Consider the following 16,556-nt stretch of genomic DNA (forward strand, 5'->3'; position numbering starts at 1 on the left):
ATGATGATGATTTTATATTGATTATTTTATTGGGAGATTTAAGAGATATGATAATTGATGATTGATTGGTATAATTTGGAGTATGATTGTAATAATTGGTGAAATAATAGGATAGTAAATGGTATGTATAAGGATGGTAGAATAAGAAGGTAGAATAGTATAGGTAGAATAGTATAGGGTTGGTAGAATAGTATAGGGTTGGTGAAATAGTATAGGGTTGGTGAAATAGTAAAATGAGGGTATAATTGTAAATTGAAGGTAGAATAGTGTTTGATTTTCTCCTATAAATAGAGCTCTTCTCCTTCACAATTTTCACCACTCATCTCCTCTCCCATCTCTTGCATATATTCTTCCTTCTTCCGCTTTTTACTCGGTCTTTCTTCTTTCTAAGAGTGTTTACTCAGAACAGAGAGAGAAAGGGCGAGACCAAGCGCTACAAGAAAGAAAGAACACAAGAGAAACTGAGAGTGAGATGGGAAATTTTAAGACAGAGAGCTGAAGAGGAAGAAAGAGAGTTTAGGCGAGAGAGAGAGAGAAAGAGAGAGAGAAAGTCAGTGAAGGGATTGTTATGGGTATAGACCAACTGCAGCAGAACGGGTTTCAAGTAATTACCTTTGATGATCCATTCATGTAATCCACTGTAAGTATTCTTACTTACTGAGTATGATATTGATATCCAATAATACGGATTTTTGTGGTTTTATAACTTGTCTAGCATTTTGCTATATATGATTCAACAATGATTTATATTGTCGGAAATCAATTGACTCACTACTTCACAGTTTTTTTGTAGTGCTTGCAGGAATGGAAAATCAAGGTAATTATGCAGTTGTGATTAGAGATTCATATTGAGATGTACAGAGATTCCAAGTTGGTTAAGTTTTGTCTAGAGTTTAGACTGTCGGATAGATTTGTATAAATGCCTTATACGACATAGCTTTGGGTATTTTTGTATAAAGAAAAGTATTTTAACAGTATATTTTTTTGTATTGATAATTACAGTTTTTCCGCTATATGAGATTGTTACACAAGCACTACAAAAAAACTGTGAAGTAGTGAGTCAATTGATTTCCGACAATATAAATCATTGTTGAATCATATATAGCAAAATGCTAGACAAGTTATAAAACCACAAAAATCCGTATTATTGGATATCAATATCATACTCAGTAAGTAAGAATACTTACAGTGGATTACATGAATGGATCATCAAAGGTAATTACTTGAAAACCGTTCTGCTGCAGTTGGTCCATACCCATAACAATCCCTTCACTGACTTTCTCTCTCTCTCGCCTAAACTCTCTTTCTTCCTCTTCAGCTCTCTGTCTTAAATTCCATCTCACTCTCGGTTTCTCTCATCTCTTTTGTATGAATGAGGCATTTAAATAAGGAAGGACTAAAAGAGAAAGAAGAAAAATGGGAGCAGGTGAGAGCTGTCGGCAGAAGGAGAAAAGAAAGAAAATAATATAATAAGAATAAAAAAATAGGAATAAGAAAGAAAGAGTGGGAGTAGGTGAGAGTTGTTGGCAGAATGAGAAAAGAAAGAAAATAATATAATAAGAATAAAAAAATAGGAATAAGAAAGAAAGAGTGGGAGTAGGTGAGAGTTGTCGGGGGAGAAAAGGAGAAAAGAAAAGATAATATAAAATAAGAATATAAAAAGGAATAAGAAAGAAGTTTAGGTTTGAATAAAAAAAGAATAAGAAAGAAAAAGTGGGAGCAGGTGAGAAAATTGGGGAAAAGTAGGCGTGAAAGTTAGGTTTCACTCCAATTTATTAAAAACAAATCTAATAAAATATTAAATATTATTCTCACATAATTTCCCTTAATAATCTGAATCCCACAAATTCCTTACTCATAAAATCAATCACCAATTATTACAATCATACTCCAAATTATACCAATCAATCATCAATTATCATATCTCTTAAATCTCCCAATAAAATAATCAAAATAAAATCATCATCATGATATAATAACCTCAAATCAATATTCATTCCAATAATATTCATAAGATCTAATAAATTCCTCAAGAATAAATATTATTACCTAATATCATCAATAAATATCTCAACCTCAAAGTAAATGCCATTACCTAATATGAATATTAATATAATCATAGCATCAATTTAATATCTCTAAAATAAGACTTTAAAAATCTGGGGTGCTACAGAACACAAGCACAACAGAACAGAAAACACCAAATACAGAAACAAACCTAAAACAAAAATCGGGAAGCAAGGAAGGGAAGAGAGATGCAGGCAACGGGCATCCCTCCTCCCCTGAGGTGGGGGCGCTCTAGAGGGGGGTTTAGAGTTTGACAAGGCTTAGGGTTTCTCGAATAGATTGAAAGATTTGTCTTGATTTGAGCTGATTATCAATTATGTTTAATTTTCTATTTGATATTAGGATTTTATTTTATTTTAATAGGATCTTATTTATTTTTATTATTTTCCTTTTCTTATTAGGATTAGGTTTATTATTGCTACTACGATTAGGTTTACTTTCTATTTCTCTTCTATAAATAGGCTAGTTTGTAATGTAAAACTAAGATTCAATTGAATTATTATCAAGTGAGAGAATTTCTCTCAAAGACTTTGCATAAATTTATTTTTTTAAGCATGTGGGCATGTTTTATTTTTTGGCCAGCAGACAAAGACGCATTTGATTGTAGTTACTTAGTCTTCCGCTAGTCAAAGGGTTGAAGAATAAAATAAAATTACAAATAAGTTATTTTGGAAAATGGTGTCTATTTCTTAAGGAATATTTATCACTCACATTTTTTAGAGAAATATGTATTCCTCTTTGTAAGGGAATAGTTATTTATATGGGTAGGGCTGACAATTTTGACACGACCCGTGAACCCGACATGAACACAATACGAAAAAACAGTATTGGGTTAGGCCTTATCGGGTTCGGGTCTTAATTGGGTCTACCCGTTTAAGACCCGATTAATTAGTGTCTGGCAGGTTGACTCGCGGACTCGCCAGACATGGTTATTGTTCGGGTCTAGCAGGTTTCCGTTAGACCCGGTTACTGTTTAGGTCTAGCAGGTACCCATTAGACCCGGTTACTATCCGGGTCTGATGGGTACCAATCAGACCCGGTTAAAAAAAAAAAAAAAAGGAGTAAAAAAAATGAGCATATTTGTATTGTTTCATAATTCATATATTTGATTACATGGGATGGATCATAGATCCTTCAAGACTTCAAGTGGACAAGTATTTTTGTAATGAATTATGAATTTAATGTTGATGTAGTTTTGAGTTTTGTTTTGTTTTGTTTTTATTTTTTTTATTTTTTATTATTATTATTATTATTTTGTTTTTGTTAGTTTTTTTTGTTAGTTTTTATTATCTTTTTCTTTATTGCTGTAATGAAAATGTTTACACATTTTACCTCTCAATCTCATTCATATTTTGATAATTTTGAAATAGAAAATTTAATTTTGTCCTTACTTAGACTTTATGCTTTATGAGGTATCGATGAGGGCCAAGTGGCTTACTAGTAACCAAGCATTTAAGCCAACCCCTCAAGTAGGTCCGACTTAACAGATTTTGAGGCCTAAGACAACAAATTTAGGTAGTGCTTTTTTTATATTTAAATATTTAATTAAATGATTTTAATTTAAAAACATTCTTTTTGCCCTTAATTTTTTTTTTTTTTTCAAATGATTTGCAAAATTCATCTCTGTTATGAGATATTTTGTAGTGTCCCAGAATTTTCAAAGCTATTTAAATAGATTATTTTGATAATGATGTTATTTTAATATCCATTGTAGCTAAGGATTTTAATTCTTGGAAAATTTATGAGAGTGGTAATTAGAGAATGGTTGTAACATCCCCAGCCCGTTAAGGCTGAGTTTGCCACTTTTCTTCTTTTACAACAAAAATTCTTGCAAAGATCTATAAGGTCTATCAGAGTACTTGATTTTAAATGATACGATAAATGTATAAAACATTATTCAAGAGATTTTATTACAAGCGAAATTAGAAAACATTAAACCTTAGTTGCAGAATATCATATTATTACAATAACTTATATGAAAAGACTTTGAAAATTAATAATTATTCCCGTCCCCATTCCGGCCTCCTATTCCAGCATCCTTTCTACCTGAAAACAAGAAATAAAACTGAATGAGCCCAAAGGGGGCCCAGCAAGTAAAATCCACAACCATAAATAGTTTTACTCCTTGTTCTCATGTTTTGAAAATCATTTTCGCAAATAAATATAATTCTAGCCATAATAATATCTGTATGTACGGTTGCATCTCCCGTAACATATACATACTATTACATCTAGTAATAGATCATCGTTGTAAATCATCTTTATAAATCATCATCATAATGCATCATTATAAATAATCTCTGTAAATCATCATAGCATATCATCGTTGAAAATATAGTATCATTTTCTCATAATAAGGCCCATGTACACTATTACCCCTGTGTACGAGGGTTGCGGGTCCTTGTGACCATGGCACTGAACTGTGGCCACAGCCATGCCCGACCGTCAATTAACTCTTTCTTGGTGCACTCAACGGTCTAGTTGATGGAATACCACCTTCTGGCATAGCCTCCTTCAGTGGTTTCGCCTCCATCCGAGTATCGGTACCGAACTCTCATCTTATCTTATCTTGGGGCCAAAAATACTCTCCTCCATACATGTGCCCTCATTTCATAAACATTTATCTCATCTCTTGTACTTTTCTTTGCACTTCTTTTGATGCATCTTGGGGCAACATGTAGGAGGGTTTATCATCATTTTTCTTTCTTATAATCATCATCATTTCTCAACTTTCTTTTCTTAAAATGGAAACTTTTCCAAATATAAACTTGTTGTGCTTAAAAAGCCTTTAAAGAAATATAAACTTTCTAAATAATTCTTTTAGAAATCCTTCATGCATGCAACATAACTTCATAATACGTAAATAAAATAATCATTTACAATTTACTAAAGAATGAATAAATAGCATGACATGAAGTAACTTTAGAAGGGGTAGTGAATTTACTTACCTCTAGACTGAAGCTAGAAGTGGTATGAAGGAATCTAGTTGCTCCAATATGACTAACACCACTAGTATAACTTTTGAAACTAATTTCTAAAGTCCGCTATCTCTTGTGTTCTTTCTTTCTTGTAGCGCTTGGTCTCGCCCTTTCTCTCTCTGTTCTGAGTAAACACTCTTAGAAAGAAGAAAGACCGAGTAAAAAGCGGAAGAAGGAAGAATATATGCAAGAGATGGGAGAGGAGATGAGTTGTGAAAATTGTGAAGGAGAAGAGCTCTATTTATAGGAGAAAATCAAACACTATTCTCTCGTCAATTTACAATTATACCATCATTTTACTATTTCACCAACCCTATACTATTTCACCAACCCTATACTATTTCACCAACCCCAAACACTATTCTACCTTCAATTTACAATTATACCCTCATTCTATCTTCAATTTACAATTATACCCTCATTTTACTATTTCACCAACCCTATACTATTTCACCAATTACCATTCTCTAATTACCACTCTCATAAATTTCCCAAGAATTAAAATCCTTAGCTACAATGGATATTAAAATAACATCATTATCAGAATAATCTATTTAAATAGCTTTGAAAATTCTGGGGCACTACAATGGTAATTGGTGAAATAATAGGATAGTAAATGGTAGGTATAAGGATGGTAGAATAAGAAGGTTGAATAGTATAGGATAGGTAGAATAGTATAGGGTTGGTGAAATAGTATAGGGTTGGTGAAATAGTAAAATGAGGGTATAATTGTAAATTGAAGATAGAATGAGGGTATAATTGTAAATTGAAGGTAGAATAGTATAGGGTTGGTGAAATAGTAAAATGAGGGTATAATTGTAAATTGAAGATAGAATGAGGGTATAATTGTAAATTGAAGGTAGAATAGTATAGGGTTGGTGAAATAGTATAGGGTTGGTGAAATAGTAAAATGAGGGTATAATTGTAAATTGAAGGTAGAATAGTATTTGATTTTCTCCTATAAATAGAGCTCTTCTCCTTCACAATTTTCACCACTCATCTCCTCTCCCATCTCTTGCATATATTCTTCATTCTTCCGCTTTTTACTCGGTCTTTCTTCTTTCTAAGAGTGTTTACTCAGAACAGAGAGAGAAAGGGCGAGACCAAGCGCTACAAGAAAGAAAGAACACAAGAGATAGCGGACTTTAGAAATTAGTTTCAAAAGATATACTAGTGGTGTTAGTCATATTGGAGCAACTAGATTCCTTCATACCACTTTTAGCTTCAGTCTAGAGGTAAGTAAATTCACTACCCCTTCTAAAATTACTTCATGTCATGCTATTTATATATTCTTGTATTAAATTGTAAATGATTATTTTATTTACGTATTATGAAGTTATGTTGCATGCATGAAGGATTTCTAAAAGAATTATCTAGAAAGTTTCTATTTGTTTAAATGCTTTCTAAGCACAACAAGTTTATATTTGGAAAAGTTTTCCATTTTGAGAAAAGAAAGTTGAGAAATGATGATGATTATAAGAAAGAAAAATGATGATAAACCCTCCTACATGTTGCCCTAAGATGCATCAAAAGAAGTACAAAGAAAAGTACAAGAGATGAGATAAATGTTTATGAAATGAGGGCACATGTATGGAGGAGAGTATTTTTGGCCCCAAGATAAGTAAAGATGAGAGTTCGGTACCGATACTCGGATGGAGGCGAAACCACTGAAGGAGGCTATGCCAGAAGGTGGTATTCCATCAACTAGACCGTTGAGTGCACCAAGAAAGAGTTAATTGACGGTCGGGCATGGCTGAGGCCTCAGTTCAGTGCCATGGTCACAAGGACCCGCAACCCTCGTGCACAGGGGTAATAGTGTACATGGGCCCTATTATGAGAAAATGATACTATATTTTCAACGATGATATGGTATGATGATTTACAAAAGATTATTTATAATGATGCATTATGATGATGATTTATAAAGATGATTTACAACGATGATCTATTACTAGATGTAATAGTATGTATATGTTACGGGAGATGCAACCGTACATACAGATATTATTATGGCTAGAATTATATTTATTTGTGAAAACGATTTTCAAAACTGAGAACAAGGAGTAAAACTATTTATGGTTGTGGATTTTACTTGCTGGGCCCCCTTTGGGCTCATTCAGTTTTATTTCTTGTTTTCAGGTAGAAAGGATGCTGGAATAGGAGGCCGGAATGGGGTGGGAATAATTATTAATTTTCAAAGTCTTTTCATATAAGTTATTGTAATAATATGATATTCTGCAACTAAAGTTTAATGTTTTCTAATTTCGCTTGTAATAAAATCTCTTGAATAATGTTTTATACATTTATCGTATCCTTTAAAATCAAGTACTCTGATAGACCTTATAGATCTTTGCAAGAATTTTTGTTGTAAAAGAAGAAAAGTGGCAAACTCAGCCTTAACGGGCTGGGGATGTTACATATTTAATTTCAATAGATTACATATATCATATTTTGTGTTGAAATATACATAATTCTTTTTTAGTGGAATGTAATTTGAGCAATTTCTTTATACTAAAAATTATTTTAATAAATGAACTTAGTCAATATGCTTACTTGTTTTAAGTTGAGGTGAAATCATGAGTTTAGTAATTTCTTTTGGAGTACAATTACAGTCACTTTCCATTTTTTTTTTCTTATCCTTTATTAAAGCCTTTAATATCTTGGAACTCATTTTTTTTGCATTGACAGTGTATTGATGTATTATTATTACAATTTTGATTTTTTTTTAAAATTTATAGTTTAGGGTTTTAACTGGTTGTGTCGGGTTATGTCTACCTAATTAGACCCAGTTATTTTAAAGGGGTAAAACGGGTCGTGTCGGGTTACCCGACTATTTTCGTGTCATAATCGTGTCAGACCCGATTACCCGTTTAGCTAAATGGGTCGTGTCTGTGTATAGGCTAATCGTGTAACGGGTACCTGCGGGTCGTGTTAGGTACCCATTTTGCCACCCCTAAATTTGGGGAATAGTTATTCCTCTTATGAGTGCAGTTACTTAGTCTTCTACTATGTAAAGAGGTTGAAAAATAAAAATAAAAATACAAATGAGGTTTTTTGAAAAATGGTGTCTATTCCTTAAGGAATAATTATTACTCTCGTTTTTTTAGAGGAATATGTATTCCCTCTTCGTAAGATAATAGTTATTTATATGGAAATAACTATTCGTATGAATAAGTCCATACTAAACAAAAGAATGACTATTCAATTACAAGGGTTTATTCCGTGAACGAAGCAGAGCCTATATAATGTAGAATCATGTTGACTTGAAATGTATAAACTTTAAATTATGAGCATGAAATAAATAATATCAATTTCATTTAAAATGAAAATGATCTTTGTCCCAAAATCATATCATTGCCGCAAAGAGAGAAAAACAATAATAAACGTAGTGAAGGAGTCCAAAATGTTCACGCAAAGATAGTTTGTGCATTATTCTCACAAGAAAATCCATCTATCTTGTTCTATAAATTCAATGATAAATTTGAAAAAAAAAAGAAAAAAAGAAAAAAAAAGAGAATAACATGTCTCACTCTCGCAATACAATCCTCCGGCCTAAAATCTGGCATGGCCGATTCCCCTGGGCCTGTGCCGAAGCCTATTCCTTCTTCGGCCTCAATGGTTTGATCCACTACTATATGGATCATAACCTTCATAACATACCGGATATGCTTCCACGGCAGTTCGTTTTGCACTCAACACATGAAAATTTCATTCCTCTCTCCTGCCCAGCCCAATCCAGTGCATCAATGGAATGCATTTGAAACGTCATGTCGTCTAAAGCTTATAATGTGATTTTTTTAGCCTATGAAAGAAAAGAGTATCAGAATCAGACCATAAACTTCTTCTCCAAGCTCTCGCTCCGGTCTGTAGCCTGGCACTCTGCACCCGCCACAATTCTCTGAGAAGAAACGTTTCTAGGATTTCAGATTAACCTTCACACTCGATTTTCTCCGACGGGAAACATTTTTGGGGTTTCAGAAAAAGCTTCACACAAAATTGGCAAGAATGTTGCTTCAGCTTCCTCGCTTGACCAGCTCTCTTAGAGACCCCTTCGACGTCGACCAGGCCTATCTCCAACGCAAAATCATCCTCCAAAATCATAATAGGCCCCGCAAGTAACCATTTATCCCGGTTCATTTATCTTATATTTTATGTTTGGTTGCTGAGAAATCATAGGGAACTATGGGAAATCAGAATCTGAATTTTAAAACTTTCAATGATTAGTATAAAGTACAAACAGCGTGGTGTCAATACAATTGTCTGTTCTATTAATTATTGAAAGTTCTAAGAATCTGGAAAACAAAGTTCTCATATGAAGTGGGGTTACCGTGTTTTTCTTCGGAAATTCAAGGAATAGCGTTCAGTTTTTTTTTTTTTTTTTTTAAATTTTCCTTTGGCTTCTTATCAGCCAGATGGAGACGTAATCCTTTATAGGTTTTATGATGCTTGTGCTAGGTTCATTGAAAGCATTTCTTGTTTCCAAATTGCTTTACTTTCTGTTCAATACTATGGAAATAATGATTTAAATTTTTGAACTGTATTATTTAGTTCTGCGAACTCACTTGATGAGTCGGAGCTTGCGCGGAAGATTGTACCCCGGTGGGAAGAAGGTACTCTAATGTTGTAATTGCTTACTGTATTTTAATTATGCACTCTACACATGCACACACACCTATTTCATGGAATTTGTTTGTTATAATGTTTCGGTGTTATTGGGATTTTGAGGTGCAGCTTCGGTTGAAGTTCGACAAGCATACAAGCAATTTATTGCGGCAGTTGTGGAGTTGATCGATGGAGAAGTGCCCTCGGAAGAGTTTCGCGTGGTGGCACTCACTGTTTATCGTCTTTTTGGGAGGCCAGGGGAGGAGGACAATTTTGATAGAAATATTGCCGAGAAGAAGTGAGTATTTGATTTCCCAATGTTTTACGTTCTTTTTGTTAAGATGCAAAATAAAATCACAGCTGGACTTGACTATTTGGCACGTTGCATCGCTCTCTCTCTCTTGTAAGTAAGTAATTGAAATTCATTAAAAGCGGAGAGGGTGTAACCATAGAGCACAAAGAAGTATACAAGAGAACTCCTAATGTATAAAAAAAGAAGAACAAAACTCAAAAAACTCAGTGAAATTAAAAAAGGGCAACCCATTGAACGCTACTTTCCATGTGTAAAAGGATTGGAACAACATCTTTTACTCTCTCCAAATAACACCGCATTAAACATGAAGGAGCCAACCTCCACACTATCAAAGCAGTATGGTGTCCTACTTGTCCTCCATAACTCACCAGCAACTCTCCCACCCTTCGAGGCATAACCAATGTAACACCAAACAACTGGAAAAGCGAACTTCATAATTCTCTTGTAACTCACAATGAAGATGGAGGTGATTAATAGATTCCCCACTTTTTCATACACATATAGTACCAATCCACCATAATAATATTCATCTTTCGTAAATTATCCAAAGTTAACATTTCTCCTAAAGCCGCTGTCCACACTAAGAACGTTACTCTTGAGGGAACCTTAACTTTCCAAATACTCTTCTAAGGAAAATGGGAACTTACTGGAGTAGATAATACATGATATTAAGACTTCACTTCAAACAATTTCCTTTTAGAAGGAATCCAACAAATTTTATCCTCATCTCCTTACCTTACTTTTTGTGAATACAATAACTCAAAGAAAGCTGAGACCACTTCCACCTTCCAATCATGCATATGTCTTGTAAAGAATATTCCAATGAATATTTCCATTCCAGAGTTGCATATGATTCGCCACCCACACATTATTAGAACATGCAATATTCCAATTTCCCTTTCTAGTTAGGTGATCCTCCTTGTATACTTCCAGTGTATTTTGGGGTGCCTTACGCTTTTAATAAAGTCAGTTACTTACTTATCCAAAAAAAAAAAAAAATTATGGATAAGAAAACTTCAAAGGCTGCTCCTCACACCATAAACCATGCCACAACATCTCCGACCTCATACTTTACAAATTTAGAAAAACCTTCCCACCCTTTCGTAATACATTTCCACACTCCCACACCATAAGGCCCCACAACCTTTTTTCACTGTTATATTCATAAGCTATATTAGTGAAGGATTTGCATAATCTAAGATGAAAGTTGGCAGTGCATTTATTGAATGTGGAGCCTAAAAGTTGAGCTTCAAAAAACCATATATGACTTACATACAGACACTGTGGTGCTTGATTAGAGCTTCTCCTCTTGATGTTTTCCACCATGGATAGAGGGCTTATATATGGGTTTTCAGTGGGATCGAGAAATGATGAGGAGATGGTAGTGTCACATTTGTTGTTTGCAGATGATACATTAATCTTTTGTGAGCCTAGTGTAGAGCAATTTTGAAATTTGAGATAGTTGTTCTTATGTTTTTGAAACGGTGGTGTTGGGGTTGAAGATAAATTTGTCTAAGTTAGAAATTGTTCTCCTAGGCGATGTGGAGGGTTTGGCTAGCATTCTTGGGTGTGGTGTGGCTTCGTTGTTGATGAAGTATTTGGGTCTTCCCTTGGGTGCTTACTATAATGCTTCCATCCTTTGGAGCGGCATTATTGAGAAGATGGGGCATAGGTTGGTGAGTTGGAAGAAGCTTTATTTATGAAAGGGAGGTAGGTTAACTTTGATAAAAAGTACGATGTATTATTTGTATTTTTTTTTTCCTTCCTATTCCGATAGGAGTGGCTAATCGATTAGAAAAACTTTAGAAGGACTGGGGGTATTGGTGATGAGTATAAGTTTCAACTGGTGAAGTAGTTGAATGTATGTACTTCAATAATTTCAGGGGGTTTAGGGGTGAAAAATATGATTTGTTTAACTGAGTCCTTTTGGGTAAGTGGTTGGGGAGGTTTGCTTTGGAGAGAGAGCTTTGTGGAGAAAGGTGCTGGACATTAAATATGATATGAGGAGAGTTTGGTGGGGGCGGGGGCCCTATGATGTGGGAGTGTGGAAATGTATAAGGAGGGAGTGGGACGGTTTTGCTAATCATGTGAGATATGAGGTAGGACATGGATCTAAAGTGCTGTTTTGGCATGATGTTTGGTGTGGGGAGCAATCTATGAAGGTCTCATTTCCCGAATTGTTCACTATTGCTTGTGGTAAGGATGCATGGGTGTCGGATAAAATATAGCTCCGTAATGGAAACATTCATTGGAATCTTATATTTACTAGACCTGTGCTGTGCATGATCGGGAGCTGGAAGTGGTTTATGGGTTCTTTGAGTTGCTGTATTCTCAAAGAGTAAGGCATGGAGGTGAATAAGGATACAATTTGTTGGATTCCATCTAAAAGGAAATCATTTGAAGTGAAGTCTTACTATTAGGTATTATCTAATCATGTAAGGTTCAATTTTCCTTGGAAGAGTATTTGGAAAGTTAAGGTGCCCTTGATAGAGGCGTTCTTTGTGTGGACGACAATTTTAGAGAAAATCTTAACTTTGAATAATTTACGAATGAGGACTGTTATTGTGGTGGAGTGGTATTGTATGTGTAAGAAATGTGGGGAGTCTATAGATCATCTACTCCTTCATTGTGAGATTGCAACAAAGTTATGGAGTGCACTTCTTCAAATGTTTGGTGTTACTTGGGTTTTACCTTGAAGGGTGAGCTATTTGTTGGGAAGTTGGAAAACCGTAATACTTTGAACATATGAAGGCTGGTTCCTTTGTATTTAATATGGTGTCTTTGGAGAGAGCGGAATGTAAAGAGCTTTGAAGATCGTGAGAATCAATTTCTAGAGATGAAGAAGATGATGCTATAATCCCTCTGCGTATATGGAGAGTAGGATGGAATAATTTTCATGTTTCAATTTTTCTGAGTTTTTGGAATTATGTTTTTCTTTTTCTATAATTTAGGAGTTCTCTTCTATATTCTCTGTATAGTAGGGTTGCGCCCTTCTGCACTTTTAATGAATAATATATTATTTATAAAAAAAAAAAAATGTAAGTGATTTTTTTTTGATAAGTCAAAAAAGAAATGTAAGTGATTGAAGTTTTAGTAATACTGATTTGCAGGTTAGAATTGCAAAAACTTCTTGGTCACGTGGTTTCTGATGCAAATCTTCAGAGAGTTGCCTCTCTGGCTCAAAAACTGTTTGGGTTGACACCTAGTGATCATGGGCCTCCCCTTGTTTCAGAGGGGCATGTAAATGGGAGTGGTAATGATTTAGAATTTGGCGCTGACCTTGTTTTTCAATCGCCAGCTCGGTTTCTGGTGAATGTTTCTTTGGAGGATGGAGAATTATTGGGTGAGGAAAGCACTGCACCTTCTTCGTTCCATGAAGGCTGGTACGAACATAATGAGACTCGGCATTATCCTTCTGCTGCTGATGGGGGAAATATTAATTTGAGTTGGTTAAGAGATTCATGTGATCGGATAGTTAGGGAAAGTTCTTCACAGCTTTCCAGGGATGAATTGGCAATGACCATTTGTCGTGTGCTTGATTCAGACAAGCCTGGTGAGGAGGTATCGCGTATCGCTAATTATTCTTATTTTGGTTTTGTTACTGTAGCTTTTGAGCGTGCATGTCATGACAACTAAGTTCTTGGTAATTTTAAGTATTTTTATTTTATATCTTTGTGAAGATTGCTGGTGATTTATTGGATCTTGTTGGGGATAGTGCATTCGAGACTGTTCAAGACCTTATGTCGGTAAGGATATGAACCATTCTTATGGTTTCATGAATTTATCTTGGGTATTTACATTGATTTAGTTGCCTTCAAAACTGTCTTCCAAACTTGCCAATGATTGTTTAGAGGAGTAGGTTGGTTTCAATACTTATCAAAAAAAAAAGGTAGGTTGGTTTCAATACTTTTCACAAGTGATATTTGATATAATGATCTTATTGGAATCGGTACTTGGTTGGATTTGAAAGCTGAAATATTATGTTTTTCTTTTCAAAGGAATTACTCAGTTCCTTTTTGTTAGAACTGTGCAACTACTTTTTACACTATCTGGTTAACAACCTTCAAGCATCATGTAGATTTTCCAATCGCAGTGCCAGTTTAAAAGGAGGCTTTTTGAATCAACTGGGTTGAATTTTAATCGGATAAAGACTAACTTCTTTTCTTCCCCATTCTCCTATTTAATTTTACTTTCATTTTTGCTTTTTTTTTAGGTAATGTTACTAATGTTGCAGAATTCTAATCTGGAATTTTCTGATTATGGTTTTGAAATTTCCGTTCCTTTTCTCAGCATCGGAAGGAACTTGTTGATGCTATCCATCATGGGTTTCTGGTACTGAAATCTGAAAAAACAGCTACAAATGCTCAATCACGTATGCCAAGTTATGGTACTCAGGTACCATCTGGTTTTTGTATGAAAAGAAAATTTTGTTATTCATTTATAATTCATTAAAGGTTAAATTTGTCATCAAGTCTTCTCTTCCTACTTCTGTTTTAGGTTACGGTTCAAACAGAGTCTGAAAGGCAAATTGATAAACTTCGGCGCAAGGAGGAAAAACGACATAGACGAGGAACAGAATTTGGGACTGAGAGTGACTTGTCTGCTGCAGATTTTTCTTCTTTACTTCAAGCAAGTGAAAGGAAAAGTCCGTTTGATGATCTAATTGGATCTGGCCCAGGGTCCCAGTCCCTAGCAGTTACTGCTCTTCCTCAAGGAACCATCAGGAAGCATTACAAGGGGTATGAGGAGGTCATTATCCCCCCAACACCAACTGCACAAATGAAACCTGGAGAGAAACTGGTACCTCTCTTTGTCTACATCCTGTGTACTAGGGTTGCGCCCTTTTGGCTATTCAATGAATTACTTATTTATCAAAAGAAAAAAAAGAAAAAGAAATTGGTACCTCTCTTTTGTTGTTATATACATTCATATTCCTCGTAATAAATTATGAATCTCATTTTATTGACTGATCTCTCACCCTACGTTCTGAAAATTGATAACTTTGAGACACATCAATTGATCAGTGAGCAAGATGATGGGGAAAATAAAAGTGACTTAAGGTGAAACAGAGGATATGATCTTGTGTGGCTAATGAGCGTTTTGTGTAGCAAATTTCTGAGAGTTGGAACAGGACCTGTTTGGGATATGTTGCTATTATTGTCTGTTAATAATGCTGCAAAATGATGTTTGATGTTAAACAATGCCGTCTAATACCAATATCTATTGGGGCTCCCCCATTACCCTTTTAATGCTGTTCTCTGTGTTTGTGTCTTTTGGACATTTCGAGATTCTGGATTTCTAGTGGAAGTGGTTGCAAGCACATCTGTGTTTGAGTTAATGTAATGAGATGTGATGGGAAAAGTTTTGTCCTTGATTTGTGACATTGATAATTGTTGGTATGTCAACATTTATGCTTGCCATTGTGGACAAGGTCAGATAATTATGATAAAACACACCCATCAGTTCCTGTGCTGTACTAATTTATCGCTTCTCTGTTTATGCTTGTCTTTAGTACTAGACGTGTATAATCTTTCCTTTTGAAATGGTTTGCAAAATACTAGTTGAGGGAGGCGTTAATCAGAGGATACATGGGAAAGTATGAATCACATGTATTTATCAGACCTGAACCTCTGGATTAAAACTTCTTGGAGCAGGGCCATACCTTGTAGAAAGCCCCTTCTGGATCTAAATAGGATCACTGTGTTGGCTGATTCTCAAAAGTTCGGCATGTTGACCAACACCAAGCTATAGCATTTGGTTCCCTTTTACTTTGAGTAGTATATTTAATTTAATTTTTTTTGATAAGTAATAATGCATTAAAGAGCGCAGAGGGGTGCAACCCAAGTATACAGGTAGTATACAAGAGAGCGACTAAGTAGGGGAGAAAGAAGAAGAGAACATAAAGAGAAAATCAGGAAAATTGATCACTAAAGGAGCAAGCCAGCCTGTAGTCCATGTGAATAAAGTGTACAAAAAAAAGTGAATAAGGTCCTCAAGATTCCTCGACATATCCTCGAACCATCTTGCATTCCTTTCCTTCCAAAGACACCATAGAAGACAAAGGGGAGCCATCTTCCATACTACAGCACTACACGTTCTACCGCCCGCCCACCAACTAGCGAACATCTCCTTGACACTTCTAGGCATAACCCAACACATGTTAAAGCGAGAGAAGATAACATCCCACAACTTACATGCGACCCCACAGTGAAGAAAAAGATGATCCACGGACTCCCCATCCGCTTCACACATACAACATCGATTAATCACAACGATATCTCTCTTCCGAACATTATCCAACGTGAGAGGTTTCCCAAGGGCGGCCGACCATGCGAAAAGTATATTTAAATTATCTCTATGAAATGCAGATTCTGTGGTAAAGGATTGGGGCCCTTTACTAAGAAGCGTGGTCCAAAGCAAGAGTTGTTATGCAATTTCTGCATTTTTTGATCAAAATGTTAAGAAACCATCTGGTGCCATTTTCCAGAGCACAAAAATATTATCCGATCTAACTTGCTCTACCTTATGCAAATTTCCCCTTGTTAGTCTTTGCTTTTAGCTTGGGACAATGGTTTAGATAGTGCTTTCTTTTGGAG

General features: G+C 35.1%; 1 protein-coding gene across 5 annotated transcripts in view; it reads left to right on the forward strand.

Annotated features, from left to right (window-relative positions):
- Positions 1 to 8,887: 8,887 nt before the first annotated feature.
- Positions 8,888 to 16,556, forward strand: part of LOC132173542 (U5 small nuclear ribonucleoprotein helicase) — a 37,169-nt gene continuing 29,500 nt past the window's right edge. For 2 of the 5 annotated variants that reach the window (XM_059585055.2, XM_059585057.2), the window contains exons 1-7: positions 8,888 to 9,160; positions 9,594 to 9,655; positions 9,771 to 9,945; positions 13,071 to 13,521; positions 13,641 to 13,706; positions 14,251 to 14,355; positions 14,458 to 14,760. In XM_059585055.2, coding sequence (XP_059441038.2) covers positions 9,051 to 9,160; positions 9,594 to 9,655; positions 9,771 to 9,945; positions 13,071 to 13,521; positions 13,641 to 13,706; positions 14,251 to 14,355; positions 14,458 to 14,760 — 1,272 coding nt within the window. In that variant the 5' untranslated portion in view covers positions 8,888 to 9,050. Of the gene's footprint in view, positions 9,161 to 9,593; positions 9,656 to 9,770; positions 9,946 to 13,070; positions 13,522 to 13,640; positions 13,707 to 14,250; positions 14,356 to 14,457; positions 14,761 to 16,556 lie in introns of those variants that run through there. The other 3 variants (XM_059585056.2, XM_059585058.2, XM_059585059.2) reach the window with 2 other exon arrangements.

This window comes from Corylus avellana, chromosome 3 (genome assembly GCF_965113065.1).
Source record: "Corylus avellana chromosome 3, dhCorAvel1.hap1.2, whole genome shotgun sequence".
NCBI classification, from domain to species: domain Eukaryota; kingdom Viridiplantae; phylum Streptophyta; class Magnoliopsida; order Fagales; family Betulaceae; genus Corylus; species Corylus avellana.